The sequence below is a fragment of the Triturus cristatus genome, chromosome 8, assembly GCF_964204655.1.
Source record: "Triturus cristatus chromosome 8, aTriCri1.1, whole genome shotgun sequence".
Taxonomy (NCBI): Eukaryota; Metazoa; Chordata; class Amphibia; order Caudata; family Salamandridae; genus Triturus; species Triturus cristatus.
Genome location: NC_140591.1, coordinates 1,528,955,382 through 1,528,981,187, shown reverse-complemented (window position 1 = coordinate 1,528,981,187; position 25,806 = coordinate 1,528,955,382). Strand labels below are relative to the sequence as shown.

The window sequence follows — 25,806 nt, the reverse complement described above, 5'->3', positions numbered from 1 at the left end:
GACATTTTGGGGAAGATTTTAAAGGGGTAGGGCAGGGAGATGGGCACAGGGGAAAGGATTTGTGTGAGGCCATCAGGTTTGAGTTGCTGTTGAGAATTCTGACATGTTTGCCAGAGTGTTGTCACAACAGGTTTGAGGTGGGATTGTTCAGGTTGTGCATGATATGGATGTTTTTTTGAGATTTCAGGGTGTCTTAGCTGTCGGGGTCGGTACGTGAGTCTGGTGTTGCATGGTGAGATATGCTTGGAGCAGGGTCAACTGAGTATTTGGTTGCGGAATACAAGATGGATCAGGCAGGGAGGGGCAAGTGGATATGGTTGCAAGAGAGTTGACGAGAAGAGGCATGTCCAGTAAACGAATGGCACAGGTTCCAGAATTGGCCAGGCTTCAGACAGGGTGCAATATTCTGTCACGAAGGCGGGGCGGAGGTCATTGCTTTCCAGTTATTGGCAGGACTGTGCATGGCCTTGAAATATTGGGTTGTATTCCTTCCAAATTGGGGCAGCAAAGGCGACTGCATGATTGGGATGCATTTGGGCTCAGATTCACAGGATAGGCAGGTTGATGTCAAGGTGCTGTGAGTGATATGTGCAGAAATAAGGGGTGAGGTCTGTGCTTAGGGGAGGGGGTGCATAACTCACCCTACCTTTTCCTTTTTTTGTAGGTTGGGCAGCTAAGTATGTGGAACAGAAGATATATGGAAGGAACCTGATATTTCCCAGCAGCAGGCATGAGGTGCTCTGATGGGGGAAGAGTGGGATGAGATGGGGCAATCTACTGCAGTTTTTAGCGACCATAGTACCAAAGAGGGCTTGTCCGGACATGCTTATTATGTTTGGAGGAAAACGATCGGGTCTAGCTATCAGGGCTAACTTTGTCAAACAAAAGTTGGTGGGGACTTGCTTGGTATGGACTGAATTTGTGCCTCAGTGGAAATGGAGGGGTTGACTTAACATGCTGCCATAGACAAGGCCAGTAAGAAGCCCAACGAGTGAGGAGGGATTTTTGTTTGGCAAAGACATTAAGGTGGTAGCCCATTGGGAGTGCGCTATGTTACTGTGTTGCATTATGTGGGGATTGGGGCAGTAAAACGCCCTCCAAGGTTTTCCTGGGTGGCAGTAGTTGGGGGGGTGGAGAGTCAGATACAGGCGTGTCCACCCCTTGAGGGAGGAAGGGAGCACAGGCAAAGGAAGACAGTGTGCGTAATGCCTTTGACTGGATAAGGAGGCTTCATTGCAGAATGCTTGAGTAAAAGAAGTAAGAAAGAGACTGGGATTGGAAAGAGGTCATTGGGGGAAAGGTGAAAGGAAGAGTGAAGCAAGATGGTGTGCTGGGATGAAAACTTGGGGTGAAAGGAGGACTATGCTGTGAATAAAGGGATTATGTTTAAAAATGTTTGATGTCATGATAATATTGTTTATGTGGTTTAAATGTTTGAAACCCTGTCCTAATAAATGGCCTTTTACACTTTACGGAGTACGGCATATGATTAGTTCACAAATGTAACTGGTACTCATGTAAAGGACTCCAATACCTTCGAATCACGTTTGTGCTAAATAAAACTGCAAACAAAAAAAAGAAAGCGATGGTGCACTTTTCGATCAGCACAGAGTCTAAGCTTTACTGCACCAGTTCCGTGTGTGAACTTAGTGCCCACGTGCAAGCAGTGAGCAAAATGAGTGACCTTGTATTCCATTCCAGATACAGACTCACCAAAAATGAGAACCCTCCTTTCTTTATCAGCATGGGTAAATAAATCAAAGTTCCCTCTCATTAATGGATTTTCGTCTTCTCTTGCAGAGCACAGGCAGATACTAACTACTGGTCATGATATCAAGCCTGCCCCTGGGAGATCATCTGACCTTCTAAACTGGTCCCCGCTCTGCAAATACACAGGCCAGTCAATTCTAATCACCTTGTGAGTGGTGGGTGTTCCACTGGGATTAGAAACTCCAGGTAGAATTTGGCACTCGCCAATTTTTAATGACCCGTTGTCTTCTGGTCCGGTAATCCCGAATCTGCAAAATCGGAGCCCAATATTTCCTGGCCTGCAGACAATGGGCTCAATTCACCAGGTGAGGTTGCACACCTGGTGAAACCATTGCAGAGGAAAGGGCTCTGGACAGGAGTACAGTCTAGACCTGGCCCCACCTCTGGACCACAGTGATTACACGATCCCAAGCTAGTCCCTGGGAACAGAGATGAGATACTCTACAGGACCCAATTTACAACTTAGGTGCTGTAAAATGGTAAGCAAAGTGTTTGAAAGGGAAAGGGAACTTAATGTGACAGAAAATCCACCAGCATGGAACATTGCACTGTGGGAGGTTGAAAGTCAGGGGAGGGAAAGGTGACGTTACTTTGGGGCAAAGGGCAAGTGTGATCTTGAAAATGAAGTGAACACCCAAAAACTGACATACCTGTGGATATTCACAAACATTTGAAAGTAGTTTCACAACCTGGAAACATATAGAAAACTACTCTGTCAAGAGCAAGTGGCTATCCAAAGTGGGAAAACAAAGTGAACACCCCATTATTTAATTATGTGATAAGACAAAGGGTATATATTTTATGTGAATAGGAAAAGTAAAGTATGAAGTGAGAGTGCACGGTTCCAGATGATATGGTAGACCTGATGAAAGGCATGAAAGCAGTCTCTTGTCTGGACATTGTTGTTCGTCACAGAATTGATTCCATTCATGTCACTGGTACTTGTTTTGTCAAAGGCTCACTCAGAGAAGCAATTATTCCCTCTGTAGTTAAGAAGACATAGATTCCAATAGGAACAGGTGGTTAATTTTCTGCCGAAAAATGCTTTTCTATACCTACATTGACATTTTTCTTCGTCCTATCACAACATATTGCTTTGCTGTATGGTATTGACTTTTTGCTTCTTCTTACCACAGTACAGGGCAGCAGACTTTCACATAAACAAAAGCATTTATTGGGGCAAGCTCAGTGCTACTGAAAAAGCAGTTTGATAAGAATAAGTTTGAAGGCGCTTGAATTAACTAGTGACTGCTAATATGCATGTATACTAGGATGTCATCAGGATGCACTGCACTGCAGCACCTAATTAAACAGCGCTGTAGTAGTAAGTGGCGAAATGCCCATGGGCAAGGTGGGAAGGGGAGCAGGGGTATGGAGGGTGGCATGTAAAAAAGAAAAATACATTGGCAATCACCTCAGGGCAAACACCGGCGTTGAGAGAGAGCCGGTGTTTGCCATATGGTAAAATGTCCGCAAATCAATGTCATTCCAAGTATTCTATAGCAACTAAGACATTTATTAAAACTAAAGATATATACATATATGGAGCTAATTAGACAACCATCGTTATACATTGGCTTTTAAAATGTCTCTCAAATTATGCTCCGTCTCACTGAAGCACACAGGTTTATTGGTCAGCCCAATTCAACCTGGGATATATTTACTTTGAGTGACTGCATTTGTATTGTACACTTTTATGCACCAAGATGAACATTTTTATGTTGAAGCCACGCCACTCAGTTTTGAAAAGGGATTTGAAACTGTCGCATCTACTCTGAGAGGGACATCTAGTAATGACTTGCAGCTTTTTGAAGACTTCAAGCGTTTGGATCTGACTTTAGAGGGGCATCTAGTTTCGACTTGATGTACTGCAGCTTTGTAATAGACTTGTAAAGCAGTTGACTCAGACTCGCGAGGGACACCTAGTAAAGCTTTGGATGACTGCTGGCTTGTTAAAGACCTTATGCTCTTGCTTCTGACTTAAAAGGGACATGCAGTAATTTCTTGTTGTACTGCAGTTATGCGAAAGGCCAGACCTATTGGATTTGCCAATGCTTGTTGTTGTTTTAGAGTCAATTCACAAAGGCATGTAACAGTCCATATAACAGTACTACAGGAGTATTATACATATTCCAAAATGCCTTTGTGACTAGGTCCCTCAATTCCCTTCTTTCAGCTCCAGTGTTCTGGACCTTTGCAAGCTTTATTTATTGACCAGAGAACACTGGGTTGTACATATCATTTAATCTCATATTTGAGATTACATGATATGTACACCCCACCGTAAAGGTTGTCCAGTAGTTGCCTTTAAACTGGGCTCCACAGCGCATTGTGAGTGGACAAGTCAGCACATGAGGCATTACAATATTTCAATATAGCTCTTATTATTGCCCCAGCAACCTTGGCAAAGTGCCAATTGGAAATAAATGCACTAATAAGTTAAAACATTTGGACCCAATATGATCTAGTAGTGAACATAAAATAAATGTCAACTTTTACGGTGAAGTGGAGGTACTTGAGGATAAAGTGGATTTGGGCTTAAAAGACATTGTCACCAAGTTGACCGGTGTTTGAAGGCTGAACCTCCAGGTACCTAGAATTTGGTATTCATTCACATCTGTGCTTCATGCAGTTTGGTAAGAATTCCTGTTGCGGATTCCCACCACAGTGTGAAAGTGAATAAACCTCTTTTTTTACTGCATACAACACCAAGACCTATATTAGCGTATAGTACACAAAGGGAGTTCCCATGATAGGCACAGGGTAATCTCAAGGCATGAGCAGGGAGTACTGAATAACCTGATCACACATCAAGTGTCAGTTTGGAAAACAACTGCCTGCTACATGGTAAGTATGAAATTGCAGACCCAGCAGGTGAAGCTTCTCCTGCACTATACGCATACACTAAACATTTTTTTGAACATATATATATTTTTTAAATGTATAAAAAAATCATTGTACAAACACTACACAGAAAGCTCCATATTGGTTACTCATATGACCAAGTCATGTTGAAGTATGTTCATGGTAGGTCTCTGAAGTTCCTTGGTAAACTGACCCTCACCAGTTTGTCATCTGGAATTTCTGCTGCTCTTCTAATACCACTAATTATGTGTGTGAATTCACATAGCAATGTCCAACTTAAGATCACGCAGAACTTCTATTAATTTAAGCTCTCCCATATAGAAACTGAAGTTAATGCGTGGAATTGATTCCTTAAGAGGACAAGATTAATCCCAATACCCATCAAAGACAACTGGAAAAAATTAACCTTGGGTTATAGGACAACATTCTACCCAGCATAATGCTCTTTAATGCCTTGTCAAGGGTAGTTAGTGCTATGTAAATGCAGTTACAATAAAATACAATGTATAACAGTCCTGGCCCACACGAATACTAATACCTTAGCAGTCAGACGTCAGGCAGTCGATTGTCGTTTTTACAGTCTCCTTAATAATTCCCATATACGGTTTGACATTCTTACACATAAGTAAAAACAAAATTGCTTTAAGTCCTGTCCATCACCCAGTGGTACATTAGTAAACCTCATTAAACCACCCACCAACAACTGAACAGGTATTCAGGCCAACAGCGAACTTTAATTTAGTCCACCACTGCCGGTCCCAACAAGCTATACACTATGGTCTCACAATGAAAATCAGACATTGGATGATGTTAACAACGTGTATTCAAGCAGATCTCTCCACCATTTCTCCCTTCAATGTATTCCTCCTCAGTTCCATAAACTTTAAATAAGCTATTGCAGAATGGACAACCGAGTGAAGTAAACAGTTAAATGGAATATGATAAGAAATGCTATAGAGGGACCTGCAGAACTGCCAAAAGCGATCAGCTTAATAAAAACCATAAACATTGCGCATCTCTCTCATGCTTCTTTATTCATCACACTGCCAAAAACTTCACCCTATAACATGATTACTGCACCTTGGTGGTCATCCCGCACAACATGGAAACACTTCCCACAGAGGATTAAAACAAAGACAACATAATTCCAACAATGCCCCCTACACAGTGTAACATGGTATCCATGTAGGCAAGCGCTTCAGCATCACAATAAGGGTACTAAGAGATATTTACATTTTTGTAATATCGCTACTTATGCCTTTATAAAGTATGGAAATGGGGTTCCTATTCTTTCAGTGTTGGACAATAATTTCAGCCTCTTTGATGTTTTAGTCAGTCTGGTAGAGAGTCCCAGGTGTCATTGGTTGTTTTTAGTATGCTTCTATAATGTAAGTACTTTGTGAGGTGTATATTGTAAGTTTGTTTTGCTTTTGTAATTCGATTAATCCAAAGTTGGTAAATAAATCACTCATATGCCAGCAGCCTTTGTCTTTCCATCAAGGCATGCCCATGTCTGAAGATTGAATTTTTCTACTCCATGTTAACATAATTGCTTCTACAAGCCAGAACGGAAACAAAAATCCATTAGGTCTCTATTTCTGAAACTCTCACTGTAGTCTCATGAAGGCCTAATCACACAACATGTTCAAGAGTACAAAATAATGCGAAAAGATGAAAGAGACTTGGGAGTCTGTCCTTTGTCTGCTCCAGTCCTGACCTTTGTCTCTTCGGAGTTGCAAAGCGTCCTACATTTTGTACGATTCAAGATGATTCTGAATTGGATGGTCACCACTCTCTCTCCTATTAGGTAATAAAATATTGGTCATTTGTCAATAAGAGGAAAATAGCAAATGGTCCACTGAAGATATTTGTATATTACCTACTGGTGGTCGCCAGTAGGTAGTTGTAGTTAGAACCTAGTTTCCATAGGAAAAGCGTTTTTTTTGTTGTTGCTAATAACTTGGGCGCAGTTTGACTAATCTTCACAAAATGTTACAAACTAGGTTGCCACTGAGCTGCTGTCTGGAAAATTTCAGGGTGATTTGACAAGAGGGGACCGAGAAAAATGGGAGTCCCAAAACGCTTTTGCCCCATGCAATTTTCTGTAGGGATTTTAGACATAACTACAGCCCGAACCGCTGAACAGAATGACGCCACATTTGGCAGAAAGCTACAACTTGGTACAGAAAGATCTCTTTTTCTAATTTGGTGTGCTCTGATAAGCTGCCACCGCGTCAAACAGGAAGTGGTGACAGGCATCTTGGTACTTGGCCCAAGTCCCAAAAAATGCAAACAAACACCACAAAAGGAGGCAGGGTAGGAATACCCTGACTGGCTAGGCCTGGTGCTGTTTTTTTTCCTAATTTTTCAGGACTTTTCTGAGGATTGTGGATGATCCTGCACTAGGCCTTAATACAACTGGGAGGGGGGCACAAGGTACCCTTGGGGCCCAGCAGATATTTAGAAGGGGAGGGGGCAGTGTTGATTTCAGCACCAAGGACCGCATCCCCGGGGCCTGGCTGAGCTTAAAAAGGGAGAGTTGGGCACACAGCCCCCTCCCTAGGTTGACCTCGGCCCCTCGGACCACATCCCATGGGGCCTGGCCATAATAGTAATGGGGATTTGGGCAGCTCAGCCCCTCTCCCTGGGCCAATTTCAGCCAGGGGACCCCGGGCCCAACCATAAAAGTGAAAGGGAGGAGGGTCATGCAGTCACCCTCCTGCGGCCCAAATCGACCGTGGAGATCCTATTCCCCAGGGCTGGCTCCTGCTATGTCCCAGGGTGCTGACTCGCAAGACGCATTGGTCTCCCTGCCCACACTAGCATTGGCAGGGAAGTCTGTGTTTGCTCTCACTTGGCAGGAGCAATTTCAAAGCTCCCACAAGCAAGAGCAAACACGAAGTTTGGTCATAGCTGGCTGGAGCATTAAAAATGCTCTTGCCAGCTGGGAGTGGACCTCAGATCTGTTTCCCTGCCCGTAGTCATGTGGACAGGGAAACAGATCTGGATGCTGCTCCCACCTGCAGGGAGCAGCGTTTTTAGCTCCCCTGTGTTCACCAATGAGGATATGATTGAAGCACTGGATGAGCCCCAGGACACCCGCCGTTTACTGGCCGGGCCCCGGGTGATGGGGTTCCAGTGGCTCATATTCGCCAAGCAGGGAGGCCACTTGTTGGCTGCCTCTGGGGGTTGGCCACAGGGACTTTTCGCAGTCCAGGCTATGTGGCCAACCCCCTGCTGTGCGCAGCATGGGGTTGGCCGCATGTATGGGTTGACTGCAGGTCCTATAACTCATGCCCTAAGGTAGCTATAACTTGTGTCCTCGCCATGCGCTGAGTTCCATCATTAAGTTGAAGTCTTCAACTTGTAATCCTCCTTCTCCAACTATAGGTCTCTCTATATTGGACACAGTTCTTTGTATTGGATTTACAAGTGTTTTTTCAATTTTAATTTTGAGGATTACAAGCTGAAGACTTCAACTTAATAATGGAATTCAGAACAATGGATTCAGTATACACATCTGGACCAAATGAGACAGGTGCAGAATTAATGGCATGGGAAGAAGGTTTATCCATCGCGCAAGGAGCACCAACTAACTTTAGACCCACCTCACGTTTTATTCCTATGTCAGCAAAGGATGGAACTGATGTTTTTTGTGATTTAGTTACAAATGAATTGAGCAAGTTAAGTGGTCAAATGAATGAAAATAACTTAAACAATAAATGTGGCAATGTAAAGCAAAGGAATATCAAGCTTTAATCAAAAAACTATCAGAGAATGAGAACTGCATTGTGCGCAATGCAGATAAAGGAGGAAATATAGTCCTTTGGGACAAACAGAAATATCTTACAGAGGCATATAAACAGTTAAATAACAGAAAATGGTGAGAGTGGATGAAAAAACTATGTTTTCCAGCAATGAAAACTATAACACACAGTTAAAATGTTAGTTTGATCAAGGTTTGCCTAATCATGATGAGTATAGATTTTTAAAAATTGATCAACCAGTTACAGCGGTATTTTATCTAATCCCCAAGGTCCATAAAGATATTTTAGATCCACCTGGGCGCCCAATTATTTCAGCAATGGGAAGTGCTCTAGAAAATACATCCAAATATGTAGATTCCTTCATTAATCCCCTTGTCCAAACTTTACCATCTTATATTCAAGATACAGGAGATTTTTTAAGAGGCATTTATGATCTACCCTGGGAAGATGACTACCTTTTAATAACTATTGATGTGTCAACACTTTATAGAAGTATACGTCATGAGGATGGATTAAGAGCAGTCAGATATTTTTTGGGAACGAGACAAATTACAATGTGGTCCCATACCCAAATGCTATTATCCATGATTGAGAAGTGTTTGACAAGTAACTATTTTTTATTCAACAATTAACTGTTTCATCAAATCTGTGGTACTGCGATGGGCACCTGCTTTGCCCCCAGCTATGCTAATTTGCATATGGGCTGGTGGGAGGAGCAGGTAGTCCGGTCGCAGTACCAACAGCAAGGGGAAAAAAACATTTTACATTGGAGTCGTTTCATTGATGATCTGTTCTTAGTGTGGAAAGGCACAGAAGAGGAGGCTAAGTTATTCATCAATGATTTACAATGCAACAAACTTAATTTAAAGTTTACCAGTGAAATAAGTCAAACTAATGTAAACTTTTTGGATTTAACAGTGTATATTGAGAAGGGAAGAGTAGAAAAAAAGTTATATAGAAAACTCACCTCTAGTAACACTCTCTTGCATGCAAAGAGCTTTCACCCGGTAAATCTAAAGATGAGTATTCCTTATGGTGAATGCTTACGTACGAAACGAAATTGCAGCAATGAGAAAGAGATAGAGAAAGAAATGAGAGTGTTAAAGAATAGGTTCAAGTCAAGTGGATACCCAGATGAATGGATCGAAGATGCAATTTTTAAAGTGAAAGAAAAAAAGAGAGAGGATATTCTATTTGAGAAAAAAGTAGAGAAAAAAGAAAAGAAAAAAATGGATTTGAATCAACCAGGTAGATTCATAACAACTTATAGTGCACAGCATGCCAAATTAAGAGGTATTTTTAAACAAACAAAGTTGTTTCCCGCAGGCCACAAATCACATTTCGTAACGCAAGATCCCTTAAACAAAGTTTGGTCAAAAACACTTTGAAAAAACCCCAACCAAAAACAACATGGTTAACGAAATGACAAGGTTTTGTGAAATGCACCAAATGCAAAGCTTGCACACATGGTGTTAACACAGAAACCTATAAACCAGGTTTAAGCAAAAAGATGAAGAAAATAAGAGGAACATTTTCTTGCAAAACAGATTTTGCTGTCTACGTGCTTCAATGCTCTTGTGGCTTGAGGTACGTAGGCAGCACAATCTTAGAGGTACATAAAAGAGTCCTTCAACATTTGAGAGCCATAAAAATGGCGACAGGTCATACCCTGTCGCGCGGCATTTTGAGAGATTCCATAATAAAAGAGTTGAAGGATTAATGTACTATGTGATAGATGCGATAGAAAAAAACCCAAGGGGAGGCAACAGAGAAAAGAAGCTGAGGAGACTTGAATCACGATACATAATAGAACTGAATTCGAAACAGCCAGATGGATTAAATATGGAGGAAGACCTGTACACGCATCTATAGTAATTAGTTCTTAGGAATGTTTTAAGTATAAGAAAAACAAAACAGGAGAAATAAGTTTTAATCACATAGTTTTAGGACTTGTATTTTTTCTGAAATTTATGTAAGGCAATTGACAAATGCCCACTAGGGCTAGAAGGACAACATTTATATATGATGGCCCACTGGGGCATAATTAATCTAAACAAATAGATAATGCAACCTGCAATTAATTAATTTTTAACGCGAAATTATGAATGTTTATACTTTATATAATTCATAATGAAATGACATGCATATTCGTGCTATATATTTGTCATAAGCGTTATACACTATATTGTCAGTGGCATACGATATTGTCGATATGAAAAACTACGAGTCTGTTTTCACATGCACTTAAGTTGTAGTTTAGAAAATCACGTGTGTAGCAATGTAAAATGGCCGCAAAATCAAATCTCTATGCCAGTGAACATGGGTGCAGCGCACTCGAAACGTGTTTGGCAAGTGGCTGATTGAGAATAAATTTGCTTAACTGCACAAGACTTTTTTTTCTTCCTAAACAGTTGGGAGGATTCGAAAGATAACATATATATATATATGTGATCAAGTGATCAAGGCTCAGGCGAGCCGAAACGCGTAATGGCGACAGAGGAATAAAGATTTTTTGCACTACAAGTTGGGTCCGTGCCTTTCTCTTCAGGAGAGCCGTCAGTTCGGAAAGCTACGGAGGAATAATCGTGATATATATATATATATATATTCACTGAAAAAACCATAGGTTTCACACATGTTATAGTTAGCTGGACATTTTAATCATAAAAAACCAATGAAATTCCCCCGTTATATTTAGTGCAGGCAACTATAACTCACGCGACCGCAATCCTCTGCTGATGACATATGTGTCTTTATGAAAAAAAAATATTTGTAATATATGTATAGCTAAAATTTAATGGAAGAAGACATGGGCAAATAAGTGTCTAAATACAGTATTAGCATCAGCAGAGGATTGCGGTCGCGTGAGTTATAGTTGCCTGCACTAACTATAACGGGGGAATTTCATTGGTTTTTTATGATTAAAATGTCCAGCTAACTATAACATGTGTGAAACCTATGGTTTTTTCAGTGAATTTGCAAGGTTTTTTAAATGCTAATTCCTAACTATAACGTGTGTGAAACCTATGGTTTTTTCAGTGAATTTGTACGGTTTTTTAAATGCTAAGTTACTTTACGCCGTACGTGGCGTGCGCGCCCACTTAACGCAGTTCGTTCCGTGCGAGCACGGTGCGCTTCGCGCACCGTGAGCGCACAGTGAGCACGCGGTGCGCTTCACGCACCGCGCGCCCACTTTACGCAGTTAGTGCCGTGCACGCATGGTGAGCACGCGGTGCGCTACGCGCACTGCGTGCCCACGTTATGCTGGATGGGCCATGTACGCACGATGCGCTTTGCGCACCGTCCGCACACGGAGGACATATTATGCGCTTCGTTATGAAAGGTAGTCTATTAATTGTTCCTTTTAAACTTTTGGCAATGCACAAATGGTGCCCTTCGGGCGCCATTTGCACACGGGGATGATAAAATGTGGATAGTGTTTTTTTTATACTTATTTTTTACCGTACGCGTACGGTAAGCGTAACCGGCGTTTTTTCGAAAAAAAATAAAATTTAATTTTTGGCTTTGGGGGTTGTTTTGGGACACCTTAATCAAGGCTAGGTGGTTATCAGCTGTCTATCATGCCCCTTTACATGTTTTCAACCTTTGGTTTTCCTCCCCCCCTCAGAGTGCGAGAGAGAAAATAGCGGCCGCCACTTCCTGGTTTCGACCGATTCGAATGTTTACTAAGATCTAACAGCCAATCAGAATCGCGCTCGCGCACGGCACCGTACGCGTACGGTAAGCTTACCGTAAGCGCACGGTAAGCGCACCGTAAGCTGCCACAGATATATATATTGATTTAAATGCTATTTTCTCAGGAAATACTGAACAGATTTACACTTCCTTGACCTGTAGACTACCTCTCTGCCAAATTTCAAGTAACTCTGTTCAGCCGTTCGGGCTGTAGCTGTGTCTAAAGGTCCTATGGAAAAATGCATGGGAAAAACGCGATTTGGGACCCCCCTTTTTTCTCAGCCCCCGCTTGACGAATCCCCCCGAGACTTTCAGGGTAGGAGTGGAGCGTAGCGCCCCATTAGTTTTGAAAATTTCGCGAGGATTCGCCGACCGGTGCCAAAGTTATTCCAAATAGAATGTTGCGGTTTTCCTATGGAAAGAGGGTCCTAACTATAACTACCTACTGGCGACCGCCAGTAGGTAATATATCTATATATATATATATATATATTCACTTAAAAAACCATCAATGATGTCATTTGAGATGTCATCAGTGATATCATGAGTGATGTCACTGACCATGTCATGAGTGATGTAATATGTGACGCCATCAGCAGTGGATTGCGGGCGCGCGAGTTATAGTTAGCTGAACTAACTATAACGGGGGAATTTCATTGGTTTTTTTCGAGTGAAATATCCAGCTAACTATAACATGTGTGAAACCTATGGTTTTTTCAGTGAATTTGCAAGGTTTTTTAAATGCAAATTCCTAACTATAATGTGTGTGAAACCTATGGTTTTTTCAGTGAATTTGCAAGGTTTCTTAAATGCTAATTATGAATGTATTATTATATTTTTTAAATATTTATTTTACAATAAGCTACCTTTATATATAGTTATAGATTAACTTTATCCTGTAATATGGAATGGCTCAGTTTTTTTAATTTTTTTTTTATTTGGATAGAGTTGAACAGCATAGTTAATATCTTTTATAAACTTATAAACACTTTTAATTTTTAAAAAAAAATTTTTTAAGTGTTTTTGACCGTGCACGCACGGTGCGCGCACGGTGCACGCATGCGTACATGCTCCGTGTGCGCATGCGTACGTGCTCCACATGCGCATGCGTATGTCATGCGTGCTCCGTACGCGCGTGCTCCGTACGCGCATGCGCGCTTGCTCCGTACGCGCATGCGCGTGCTCCGTACGCGCATGCGTGCGTGCTCCGTGCGCGCATGCGTGCGTGCGCACGGTGCGGGCACGGCAAGTCATGTGATTTAGAAACAACACTTTTCATTGGTTTATACTAGTTTCAGGTCATGTGATTAAGAAACAACACTTTTCATTGGTTTATAGTAGTTTCAGTTCCAGAAACTTCCAACACCACACCCACTCCCCTCATTATTACTTCTGATTCCCTGGGAGAAGGAGCTGAGCAGCTTTTCCAGCACTCCAGTACTTGAGACTGGCAGAGCAGCAGTCATCTTCTGGGATTGAGCAGGAGACCCTTGTGCCACAGGAAACAGAAAAACTCTTATATGGCAATTTTTCACTTTTCCAGAGGGGCAGAAGAAGGCGAATGCTCCAAAAGTCACCTGCACTATTTGTGGTGGTGTCTTATCAAGAGGAGATCCTAAAAAGAATTACTCTTTTAGTATCTTCACTATGATCAGGCACGTTAGAGATGTACATCCTGTGGCTTATGCTCAAGCTGCTAGAGAAAACCCTCCAGCAGCTCAGCCGAGCACAACCGCAGCAGCTCAGCCAAGCACATCATCGGCAGCTCAGCCGAGCACTTCATCTGCGGCGGGAGCTTCACTTGCTTCTGTTCCTCTGGATATACACCCTCTGTTTAAGAGGGTGCATATACGGTGCAATGCGTGCAATGCTCTTCTCTCTTATGGGGACACCAGCATTCCCCTAATAGAGAGCAAGATACAGCAGCACACATGCGGCACCCTATAATTTTTGTCATTTTTTTGTTCCTCTGTTTCTCAATTAACACAACGGCTCTTTTTAGAGCCACCTAACATCTAAACACTTAAATATGATTTTTAATTCTATTTTTTTAATGATTTTTTTTCTGCCGTGTGCGCACTGTGTACGCACCTCGCGACAGTGCGCGCACCCCTCGATTTAAAAAAAAAAAAAAAAAAAATGTTTTTTTCACCCTTCATGGTCCTTCAGGGACCCCTGACAAAAGCTGGGTCAGGAACTCTGTGCCCTGCCCCCTTTTCACGTTCTCCACCTTTCTTTTTCACTGTCACACACAAAATGGCGGACAACACTTCCTGATTTCGACCGATTCGAATGTTGACTTACATGTCAGAATTACGCTTGCGCACGGAACCGTGCGCGCACGGTGCGCGCATATAGATGTTTATGTACTTTTAACTGCAATTTTCTCAGGAACTACTGAACAGATTGACACCATATATGTAAAAGGCACATCCCTGACCTGAGGACTACCTCTTTGCCAAATTTCAAGTAATTCTGTTCAGCCGTTCGGGCTGTACCTTCGATTAAAGGTCCTATGGGAAAATGCATGGGGAAAATGCGTTTTGGGACCCCCCTTTTTTCTCAGCCCCCGCTTGACGAATCACCCCGAGACTTCCAGGGTAGGAGCTGAGTGGAGCGCCCCATTCGTTTTGAAAATTTCGCGAGGATCCGTCAACCGGCGCCAAAGTTATTCAAAATAGAATTTTCAGATTTCCTATGGAAACACGGTCCTAACTATAACTATCTACTGGCGACCGCCAGTAGATAATAGATATAGATATAGATATATATATATAGATATAGATATATAGCGAGAGAGAGAGAGAGAGAGAGAGAGAGATAAACAGCCTCAGATCTATTTATTTCAATTTATTTCAGACCTATTGTGATGGAGACAAAACAGAAGAATATTGGGAAATATATAAATGATATTCTGCCAATGAAAACTATACTGAACCCATGCTGTGAGTTTCTCTAATCGGGCTACAGTAGATTTATGCCGGAAAAAGGAAGATTCCAATCTGACTGATGATAAATTTCCTAAATTTTAGGAGGACAAAACGGTTGGGTGGTCTGATTAGTCTACGATCACTACCAAAATTGAGATAGATTATGTTTGGTGATCTAATTCTGACAGTGAGAAAGTCTGTTTCCATAAGACTGACAGTCTTTGTGATTAATAAAATGAATTTCATTGTATAAGGAAGTGTGCCTAGCTGCTATTTTTGCTGTATACATCATTGTTCTTGGCTACCTTATGAGCATTATGTGTAAAGGAATGACTATACAGTTACCATATCCCTCAATTGAGTAACTGAGTTGAAAATATTTCTCTCCTTCAGGAGACACTTTGGGCCTCATTATGATGAGACTCAGAAAGCCTCATCGCGGGTTTGACTTTCAATCACAGCATTACGATGCAGGCAGTTGAAAGTGAAACCGTCCAGTCATTCTGGCTGGATTCCGACAGGTTCAAAGAACCCGTTGGAGGTCTTACCGTAATCCCTGTGGGCGACGTTTCCACCATATGGATTACGATGTCGGTTTTAGACAGGCTTTCCATGATTGGTTTTCCGACATGGAAAGCCTATCAGAAAGTGACTTTGGGGGCCCCTAACAGGGCCCCTTTATCCCTGCTGCATCTGGATGGGGGCCGAGGGGTCACCTAAGGTGCCCCTCTGTTCATCCCTGCACCACATGGCACCCACTGCAAGGTGTCTGTGCTATATTAAGCACAACACAATAGGGCTAACCAATATTACCAAAAGAGACTGGGAATAAACATTAACAACACAGAGGGCCTTAATATGATGCTGGGCATACTTTGAGGTGCCTGCCACTCAGTGGAGGGATGAACAGATTCTGTAATTTCTCTATGGAAGCTTGTGCTACGGCCGGTTTACGGCCGCAGCACAAACTCCCATAGAGTAATGGGAGTATGCGACCACACCAGGTGCGGTTGCATTGGAAAGCTGCACTCGGGACCGCTGACCAGAGGTCTGTCAGTCCCGATTCTGCAACGGTGTCGGGCAGACGTGAGCCCGTCAAACATCGTAATAAGTCTCTTGTGGGATTATTGGGTTGCACTATTGTGTTGTGCTTAATTTAGCGCTGACAGTTTGTCTGCAATGGCCTTTTCGTTTGATCAATTGTTTATATAGCATTTCATGCCATGTGATGCAAATGGAATTTCTGAAATAAGAAAGTCAAACATTGCTAAAAAAAAAACTATCATTTAGCCTTTTGTTTTATCGTCGTTCCCCTGACGTGCGACCCATAACATGACTGCCTTTCATTAACTGTCTTACCTTTATACTAGAAAAGGGATTCTTGGAGCATGTTTTTCTTTCTTGGACTGCACTGTTTTTTGGTATTGTGGCTTCCATATTGCTGGCTGTATACTTTAGTTAACCGGATAGTCTGAAAAAATAAAACATCATTAAACCAGAGAGTCCTACAAACATGCTAGGTTGGTCTTTTCAATACTATTCAACAATGAAACATTTGGAAATAAACACTAGTTGTTTAGTAGGTACAAACTTTTATAATGACGCGCAGGATCGTACTACCAGGCATTTTCTAGTCGGGGCTGACAGGTGGAGGCCAGTTTTGTTGCAGGAAGTTGGGGCGGTCCGGCCATTTTCTTGCCTGCAGCACTTGGTACTTTAAAAATAAGCAATGCAAATGGTTTTAAAGTGATTGAAGGCTATTGGTTTATGCATTTTGGGTGGTTGCAGCAGAGTCACTCTGAGAAGTGCAGACCTTCAGGGTTCTCTGGGGCAGACAGGGCTGAGGGGTCTGCTGTTGACTGGCTCAGAGTTCAGTACATGTATAATAAAGTCTCTTCAAAATGCAAAACAGTGTGTTTATTTATAATGTGGCCTTTGCGACACGTTTAAATTATAACATCGGATTGACGGAGGAAACCCTGCAGCGCTGATCTTACTGACTCTTTCAGCCGCTGTTGACATGGTCAATCACATGGTTTTGATTGACCGTGTCAAGTCCTTGGGCATACATGGCACTGCCTTGGCATTGCTCACATTCTTTCTTTCAGAGAGAGAACAGTTTGTATCAACAGACAGATTTCTTTCTAGCTCGTTCTCTCTTCCCTGCCTGGTACCACAGGGCTCATCGTAGAGACCTACCCTTTTTAACTTATACGTTACTCCTATAGCTACCTTAATAAATACATTAATTTTGTTGGTTGTCTGCTATGGGGATGATACCAAAATTGTTGTTTCTGTATCTGGAAATCAGAAGGAATCGGCCGCTAATTTTCTTGGCTGTATGCAACACGTTAATCTTTGGACGAAAAATAATTGCCTAAAACTAAATTCTGACAAAACTGAGGTTTCAGACGCTGAGTTTTAATGCGGGAATCTCTTTAGATCAACTCTTTGAAAGTGACACAAATTAAATATTTAAAACAAGCTCTGGGCTCAGTCAATCAGGCTGTGGTTATCTTATGTGTAAAACTTTGCTATGTTTGCAAATAGAACTGCAGGTTTCAGATGCAGAAAGCACAGGGCAATTGTGCATATGCCGCATATGCAAAATTGCCGTGTGCTTTCTGCATCTGAAACCTCGCACAAAAACACCGTGATTGGGTACATGCAGTTCTATTTGCAAACATAGCAAAGTTTTACACATAAGATAACCACAGCCTAATTGACTGAGCCCAGAGCCTGTTTTAAAGATTTAATTCGTGTCACTTTCAAAGAGTTGATCATAAGACATTCCCGCATTAAAACTCAGCGTCTGAGTCTTACAGTATTGAGACAGGAACATTATTGCCTTATATTTAATATCTAACTTAACGTACTGAAAGAAGCAACAACACTAGGACTCCATTCCTGGTCCACCCGTGAATAGCAGACTGTAGGAAAGGAAAACCTCCAGTTTTATCATATAGGATTTCCCCATCGAACCTCTGCCATTGATTATGAGAATATAAATTGGATGGCCCTGAGGAAGGTGGACAGTAATTAATTTAATCCACCGAAACGTACGTTGGCTAGATGTACTCCCGGCTGGCGGCAACACCATGGATAACTGATAAGGATCTCTACCATGTGCCGTATTAGCACGTCCATTCAAGCTGGGAAGTGAATGAAAGTTTGAATGTGTTCATGTGTGTCTGGTTTTGGTGAGGATGACATGGAATGGGAGGTGTGGTGTAATCTGATTATTTCCTTTTTTTTCTTTTGATGGGGACATGAAAAGTAATTTCTACATTATTGAAAGCTTATCTATATGCATTGTATTTCTAATTATGAAGTGTACTGCTCTCATGTCTGTCATGTTTTAATAACACATGTATTTTTCACTTTAAAAAAATGTTTAAAAATGTATTAAAAAAAAAAGTTTATAATGGAGTAAAAATATTGCCTGGATTATAAGAAACATGTATTTTGAATACAATTCAAAAATGAAAAAATGTAGTATATGTTAATCTATATAGAAAGGGAAGCCCACAAGAGTTAATTCTAGCCGTAGTGAAAGTATTGTAGGTCGTGTGGGAGATTTCCTCTGTATACCACAGTGAGAAGTGTAACTGGCTAAAATCCCACTCAATCTTAATGAAAATGTGTTGAGCTCCATAATACCTTTTTACTCTATTTTAGAAGTTGTACATTTAAAAAAATGCACTTTAAAAAGTTTAGGTGGTGTCTGTGATTTCATGTGCTGTTTCATCCAGTTTCTCATGTTTCATTGACGTGCTACACTGCGGCGTCTAAGTTCCAAATATACCAAAAAAATGCCATGTAAATGGTCATACCTATTGTAAGATCATGCTACTGGCCACTTTAGGCACATCAACTTTTTAACTGGATTCTAAAGAAAAGGTCGGTTGTTTCTGCACTGAAAGAACATTTTTAAGTTTTTTTCACTGTCTAATACTATTATGAGAATCTGGATTAGGAAAATGGGGTAAGGCTTCCACCAAATTAGTAATCTAGTATCTTATTAGGAAAATGTATAGCTTCATGGAGACATCCTGGGCCTCACTTCTGGTACCTATGGCACAAATCAGCATGCTTTTCCAACAGTGTAACGTGAGTTAATATTTTGATTCATTTCTTGACTTAAATATTAATGTTGGGTTATTGCTCCAGAAATACTTAACAAACCATTTAGTATATGATAAAAGAGAGCAAAATTAATAGAAAAAAGTCTATCAAAATGATTAAGGGAACCAAAGGCATGATTATTTTAAGTTTTCAAGCCCAAAAGCGCCAAGAAAATTCCAAGCATCCATGGTTGTACTTGACCAAGATCTAGATGAGATTACAATCCTACTGTGATGCTGATGGTGTCAGGTAAGTCTAGTGGTAAGTCTACTGGGGCATACCAGTCAAGAGTTTTACCTTGTCAGTCTATTTTATGCACATCCAAATGCTTCAGTAGGGCAAGGCATACCTGGTTAGTTTTTCAGAAAATTAGATGTGTGGTATTCGGACCATGCCAACGATGGAGTAAAAAGAGCTTTTGTACCTTGTCACTGCAGGGACAAACTAATCTATGTATCAGGCATGTCTCACTTTTGCACATTTGCACCAACACCCTGCAACACTACTTACACGTGATTTAGTTAACATCAAAAACAGTTTCCTTTGACATGTGCTTGCTGCAATTTTGCTGACAGCAGCTCGGAGCTGCAAAGGAAGGATTTACTCATAGGGCAGTGTAATTCCACACTGCTTCTCATACGCACCATTTAACATTAATGACACTGATACACCACCAACACCATATTACAGCAGTCTTACTTAAAAATTAAATATGATAATTGAGGTTGCTAAACTTTCAGTATGTAAAGGAGTCGGAACACATGCACTAGGAACTGTGTAACTGTTTTCTAGCTCCAAGAATCAGAATCAATTCATGTCACGCCCAAGCATTTGGCCTCATATCTCCTCTTTTCTGATCCTGTTTTTGTTGACTTTTAGGATGCTGTGCAATTTACCACTGCTAACCAGTGCTAAAGTGCTTGTACCCTCTCCTTAAAGCATGGTAACATTGGCCTAAACCTGTTTGGCACATGTAATGTACTTATATGTCCCTAGTACATTGGCACGGCATGTACCCTGGGTCTGTAAATTAAATGGTATTAGTGGGCCTGTAGCACGTATTGTGTCGCCCACTTAAGTTGCCCTTCACAACATGTCTCAGGCTTTACATAGCAGCCTGTGTGCAGTTTTAAACTGGCAGTTCGACCTGGCAAAAGAACCATTTTGCCAAGTCTAAATCTTCATTTTTAGGTTGAGCCTAGAGCTGCACACATGCGTTGCCCTAGGAGGTGACCTCTTGGAATCACTCCAGCTTTTCAGCAAACTTGTGCGTGTGGCTTTTTTTTTTGCACACATTGTAGTGGCCATTACGTGTGGCTTTCAAAAATGAAAGCACACAATTGGCCAAAGGCGGGTGCATGTCCTACCTTGCACAGTAAATTATTCCTCCCATGGCCTACAGATGTCGGAAGCGGTGCGCAGGGTGCCATCTGTTCTGGGGCTTTTACTTTCGCTGCCCCACGGGCGCGCTTGTTTTTGGTTAAATGCCAAGCTGGGATTAATGTCCTTAATGGAAACTTAAGTAAGCAAGAACCGATGAGAGCAGACCTCCTCCCAACCAGCAATGACAACATGGTTTATTTTTAGGCCCGTTACAGACAGTGGGCTCCCCTGCAATATATTGACATTTGTCTGCATCCACTGGATTCATTTCCAGTCTCCACCCAGCGAGGCTTTGAGAACTCGACTTTAGGGAGGCTGAGGAGCTTGGAAGTGATTCACCTAAACACGATGCAGCAACCGAAAGGAGATGCATGCAGAGAAACTGGTTAAAACTAGTCCATAATAAACCAGACCGCCGGGTCACCGCAAAAGCTGTGCAGTGACTCGAGCATTTATTTATGGGTGAGGAGGGGGCTCCATACCCGGTGCAGTGACGGCAGAGGGCTGACCTGTCCCAAAAGGACCCAAACACTCTGGGGGCTGGTCAAACTGACGTCATATTCGGGGAATTCCCGTCAAAGTTGTCACTCAAACGTCTAATAGAAATTCAAACATCCGTCGACGACTAATATATTGGAGATAAATGTACATAAGCAGTTAGCAAGTTTATTGAAATGTCTGTGACAAACATCGCATGCCCATTGCACAGCACTCAGACTGCCTTCCAAAAAGAGAAGGGAAAAACCCCTGCAGGTGATATATTTCATTGCCACTGACTCTTGTGACTCCTAAAGATTCTTGGTGCCCAGTTATCAGGGCGCAAGCACCTGCACGCATCCTGCACCCTTTGCCACCGAGTTCTTAAAACTATGCAAAGAGATGGCTCAGTAGTTATTGCCCCTATGCCAGGTGCAACCTGAGGTCACAGGATTGAATCCCATTAGGGCTGGCTCAGACTTTAATCCTCTCCCGGGCAGTAAAATGAGAATCATTTGGTTTCCGATGCTGCTGCAAAGCTTTTAGCCTCAAGTGCTATATAAAACACACATTGTAATTATAATTATGCCCACGTTTTGCCGGACCAAACTGCGTACCTTTACCACAGATATGCATAAAAAATACAAAAAAATCATTTTGTACCCGAATTTCTTACCATCCTGCTTAAGTGGCCGAACACCTGCTTGGGGGACCTCATTGAGAGTGAAAAACAAGGCGCAGGGCAGCCCTGTGGGCGCCCTCACCTAAGCAGCTGTTGACACTATGGGCTTAGAGAGAGTTTACATTAAATTACATTTGTGTCTGTAATCCTCCCCCGTGGACGTGTTCTTGCACAGAGAGGCCTTCGCACTGTCTGATGCTACTGCCCGGCAGCTGGTGTACTGGTGGAGGCAAGCAGTGGCCCACAGCCAGGCCGTCGGTACTCGGAGCTCCCACACTGATAAACAGGCAAGAATGTGATCATTTACTGCTCTTTCACCCCCTCCCCCGCCGCATTCCTCTGGTAGCTGTGGGGCCTCAGGTGGCACAACCGGGAGCGCAGGTGAGGCCCTTTCTTCTTTTAGCAACTTTGCTTGATTTTACAGTCTCTGGCGGGTGCTTTTCAGTCCGTGCATCCCGCAAAACAGAGCCGTACACATCACCGGTCCATGCATTGCATTGTTTTATACCTATGGATACGCCATTTCTCGTGCGAATTCCATACATGCCGCGTAACTTTCTTAAAAACTTTCAGGTGTAGATGACAGTTCGCCCCGTGTTCAACTTTTTAATATATCCAGCCTTCTGGTTGTACCTTTCCTCTCAAGCCATCGCATTTCAAATGTTTTAAATGGCATCCTTAGTTTTTCAATTTTTAATCTATTCATTATTAATCTTTTACACTGCGTATAAATTCCATATTTTTTACACGTTTAACAAACTCTGGGCCAGATTTACAAACATTTTGCGCTGTGTTTGTGCCAGCAAAATATGTTTGTTTTTTGTTATTTACTTTTCAGTGCAAAACTTGTTTTGCACTGGAAAGTTATCTATTGCCACTTTCTTCTCAAGCCTACGTGCATACAGCCCCAGTAGACATATTTCCATTTTCCATGGTGAGTAAATTTTACCTGTCTGCCGTGCGTTCCAGGTCCTCCGCAGCTTTCATCCATAATATCTCTGTAAAGGCAGTGCTTAACTTGAGCCGGTGGTTTCCGGTGCTCGACAAGGACATTAAATTGTCAACACCGGCACCTATAACAGTCTGCCACATGGCAGCGCTGTTTATTTAATTTAGAGATGAGCACAACAACAGTTGTTTATAAATTTAGTATACATTAAAAAAATAACTAATACTCGCTTTCCAAGCCATTCTTATAGCTTTCGGGGTCTGGAATAGTCTGATCCATCACACTTGTAGGCGTATGATAGTCAGTAGTTGTGTTTCTATCGTCATTGGCAGCACGGGCAGGGGCAATGTGGTGCGATCCGAAGTGGCCTACTGACGAGGGCCCTGGCGCGTACTTTTTTTTTGTACAAATTAAGCACTATATACATGACAACTCCACACCATGTGCACAAAGTCAGCATCAAGCAGGGTGCATCGGGGTTGGGGGGCAGCACATTGAGTCTCTCTGCTGCATAACAATTATTATGGGGGGTAAGGTGAGTGGTGTGCAGGTTATTGGATTGTGTATAGTTATATCGGGTATTTCTAGACCACTTGTAGACTTGCTCTAAGGCATCCCTCCCTCACTAGCAAGGCTCTGCCCAGCGTGTCTGCCCATCTCCTTTTAACTTCTGGGGGTCAGTAAAGGTCATTGATAAGAATGTTTTGTAGAGCCACAAGACTAGTCTTCATCCATCACCAAAGGTTAACAGGGTCTGTAGGGTTCGGATCCCACAGGGCCGGCTTTAGCGCTGGTGGCGACCTGTGCAACAATCTTTTTCGGCACCCCCATTTCCTCTTTCTCCATGAATTCCTTCACTACCACCCTCCAACAGCACCCTTTATCTCTACATAGCCTCTCTCTGATGTACATTTTATTTTAGCACTACTCATAGTTCACTCACACTCAGTTCTGTGATCTACAGGATACACGTTCTTTGAAGCAGGTACATTAACCCTCCCTGCTACTTTATGAGGAGTCAAAACTCCACTAGACAAAATTCCGATCTCTCACTGTTGGAAATGGCCCTTTTTGCAGGGTCATCCCTAAGCTTTTTGACCTCCCTCCTGGATTTTTCCTAACCTGTTTTTGTTGGCTTTATGACTCTGGGCACTTTACCACTGCTGATCAGTGCTAAAGTGCACATGCTCTCCCTGTGTAAATAGGACATGTGAATTGGTATATTCATGATTGGCTTATTTGGTTTACCTGTTAGTCCCTAGTAGGGTGGCCTGTGTGTGCCCAGGGCTGGTAAACCAAATGCTGCTGGTGGGTCTGCAGCGCTGGTTTGCGCCACCCACAGAAGCAGCTTGTAAAGTGTATCTCAGACCTGCCACTGCAGTGTCTGTGTGCAGACCAGAACTGCCATCCTGGCTGTGAAGTGCACCCACTTCCCAGCCCCTCAACCTTCCCTTGGCATCATGTGAGTCACCCCTATGGCAGGGTGCTTTGTACGTATAAGGTAGGACATGCCCTGATGTGTGTAGCATGTCCTGGTAGTGAATGACACCCAATTTTGTTTTTCACTACTGCAAGGCTACCTGTTCTCCATAGGCCAGAATGGGCAGTTTGACTATTACACTCTATAGTCCTAACTGACCCAAAGAACATGGTAGAAAAACAAATTTAGTATGCCTGAGCTCAGAATATTAAAATACATCTTTTAGTGAAGTTTATTTTTATATTCTGTGTTTGAAAATACCACTTTTAGAAAGTAGGTATTTTCTTGCCTAAGCCTTCCAGTGTGCTCTGCTGTTATGTGTATTGGCTGTCTGGTTTTGGAGTGACAGGGCTGGGGAATTCCAGGAGACAGGGTGAGGTGCCCCAGTGGTGAATAGAGAGATCTGCATCTAGATGGGTGGAATGAGTTGCACCTGGGACCTGAATAGGGCTGTGCCTTCCCTCCACAATGCTGGCTCCACCTCCTGTGGTGCGTCTGATGGCAGACCCCCCTCTTTCTGAAAGGAAGGATGCAGCCTGGTAAACAAAGTGCTCCAGGACTGGGCAGAACTGGTTCTGGCTGGGTTCAGTGACTTGTAGCTTCTGAGAACAAAGACTTTTGGGGTATAAATATCTGTGCTGAAACCCCTACAATTTGTATTGCTCCTGGACAACAAGAAGAACCTCTGTCCGTGTAACTGAAGGAATCTGCAGGAGAGGATTGTCCTTGTGCTTGTGTGCTGTTTCTTGAACTGGCCTGCAGTGATTACTACTGGACTTGGAAGAAGAGGAAAAGGACTTTGAAGGAACTTTTATTTTTGCTACAGCAATCACCCAAGGGCTAGGAGAGAGCTAGCCTCCTGCTGGAGTCTCAGGCTCATCAGACTCCACCACCAGCCTCCTGTTTCCTTCCAGCGAGGATTTCTATCTGTAGGTGAGGCTCCTGTGAGTTTCAGGGCCTCTAGTTCTACTGTGGAGAAGAGAGTGCTGAAAATCGTCGCTAATGCCTGTTAGCGAGCCGCCGCAGCTAAAGAGCATAAGGAAAATCATTGCGCTGCTGCCGCTGAGTGCTCGCTACCAGAGATCATCGCATCACACATTTGCGGGCTGCCAAATGCTCGCTAACCCGAAGATTATCGCATTGCATGTTTGCGGGCCTCCAAGTGCTCGCTAACCAAAGATCATTGCATCGAGTTCATTGCTTCATGACATGGCAGCGCGGACGCTGAGCGTTCGCCATTTTCATCACATCACATCAGGATCGTCGCTCCCTCGCGGGGCGCCATTTCTTTTCATCGCAACAAGATTGCACACGCAACAGGCTCGGCGCATCATCCTCCCTTCGCGGCAAGGATTTCAACGCATTGCCGGCTTAGCGTGGAGAAGTTTGTCGCTTTGTCCTTCACACAGATCAGCGCATCATCCTCCCTTGCGGCAAGGATTCAACGCATCGTTGGCCACGCGTGAGGAAAATCATCGCTACAACTCCTTAGTGACATTTTGGTTGCTTTGCTACAGAATCCAGGTAGTTTGTGAGTAAAAGGGTCGCAGAGACCACTGCCTTGAACTGAACTCCTCTTTGCACACTTTGAACTATTTTTGCAGCATTTTAAGAGTAACCCTATTTTCTAGTACTGTGGCTTTTTACAGTAATTGGTCTTGTGTTAAGTATATATATAAAGA

The 25,806-nt window shown here is 42.6% G+C and overlaps 1 protein-coding gene across 1 annotated transcript in view; it reads right to left on the bottom strand.

The window, feature by feature from the left end:
- LOC146806068 (solute carrier organic anion transporter family member 2B1-like) overlaps positions 1-25,806 on the bottom strand; it is a 420,860-nt gene that overhangs the window by 348,357 nt on the left and 46,697 nt on the right. The window contains exon 2 of the mRNA XM_085623370.1: positions 16,388-16,499. Within this exon, the coding sequence (XP_085479496.1) occupies positions 16,388-16,465 (78 nt within the window). The 5' untranslated portion in view covers positions 16,466-16,499. The remainder of the gene's footprint in view (positions 1-16,387; positions 16,500-25,806) is intronic.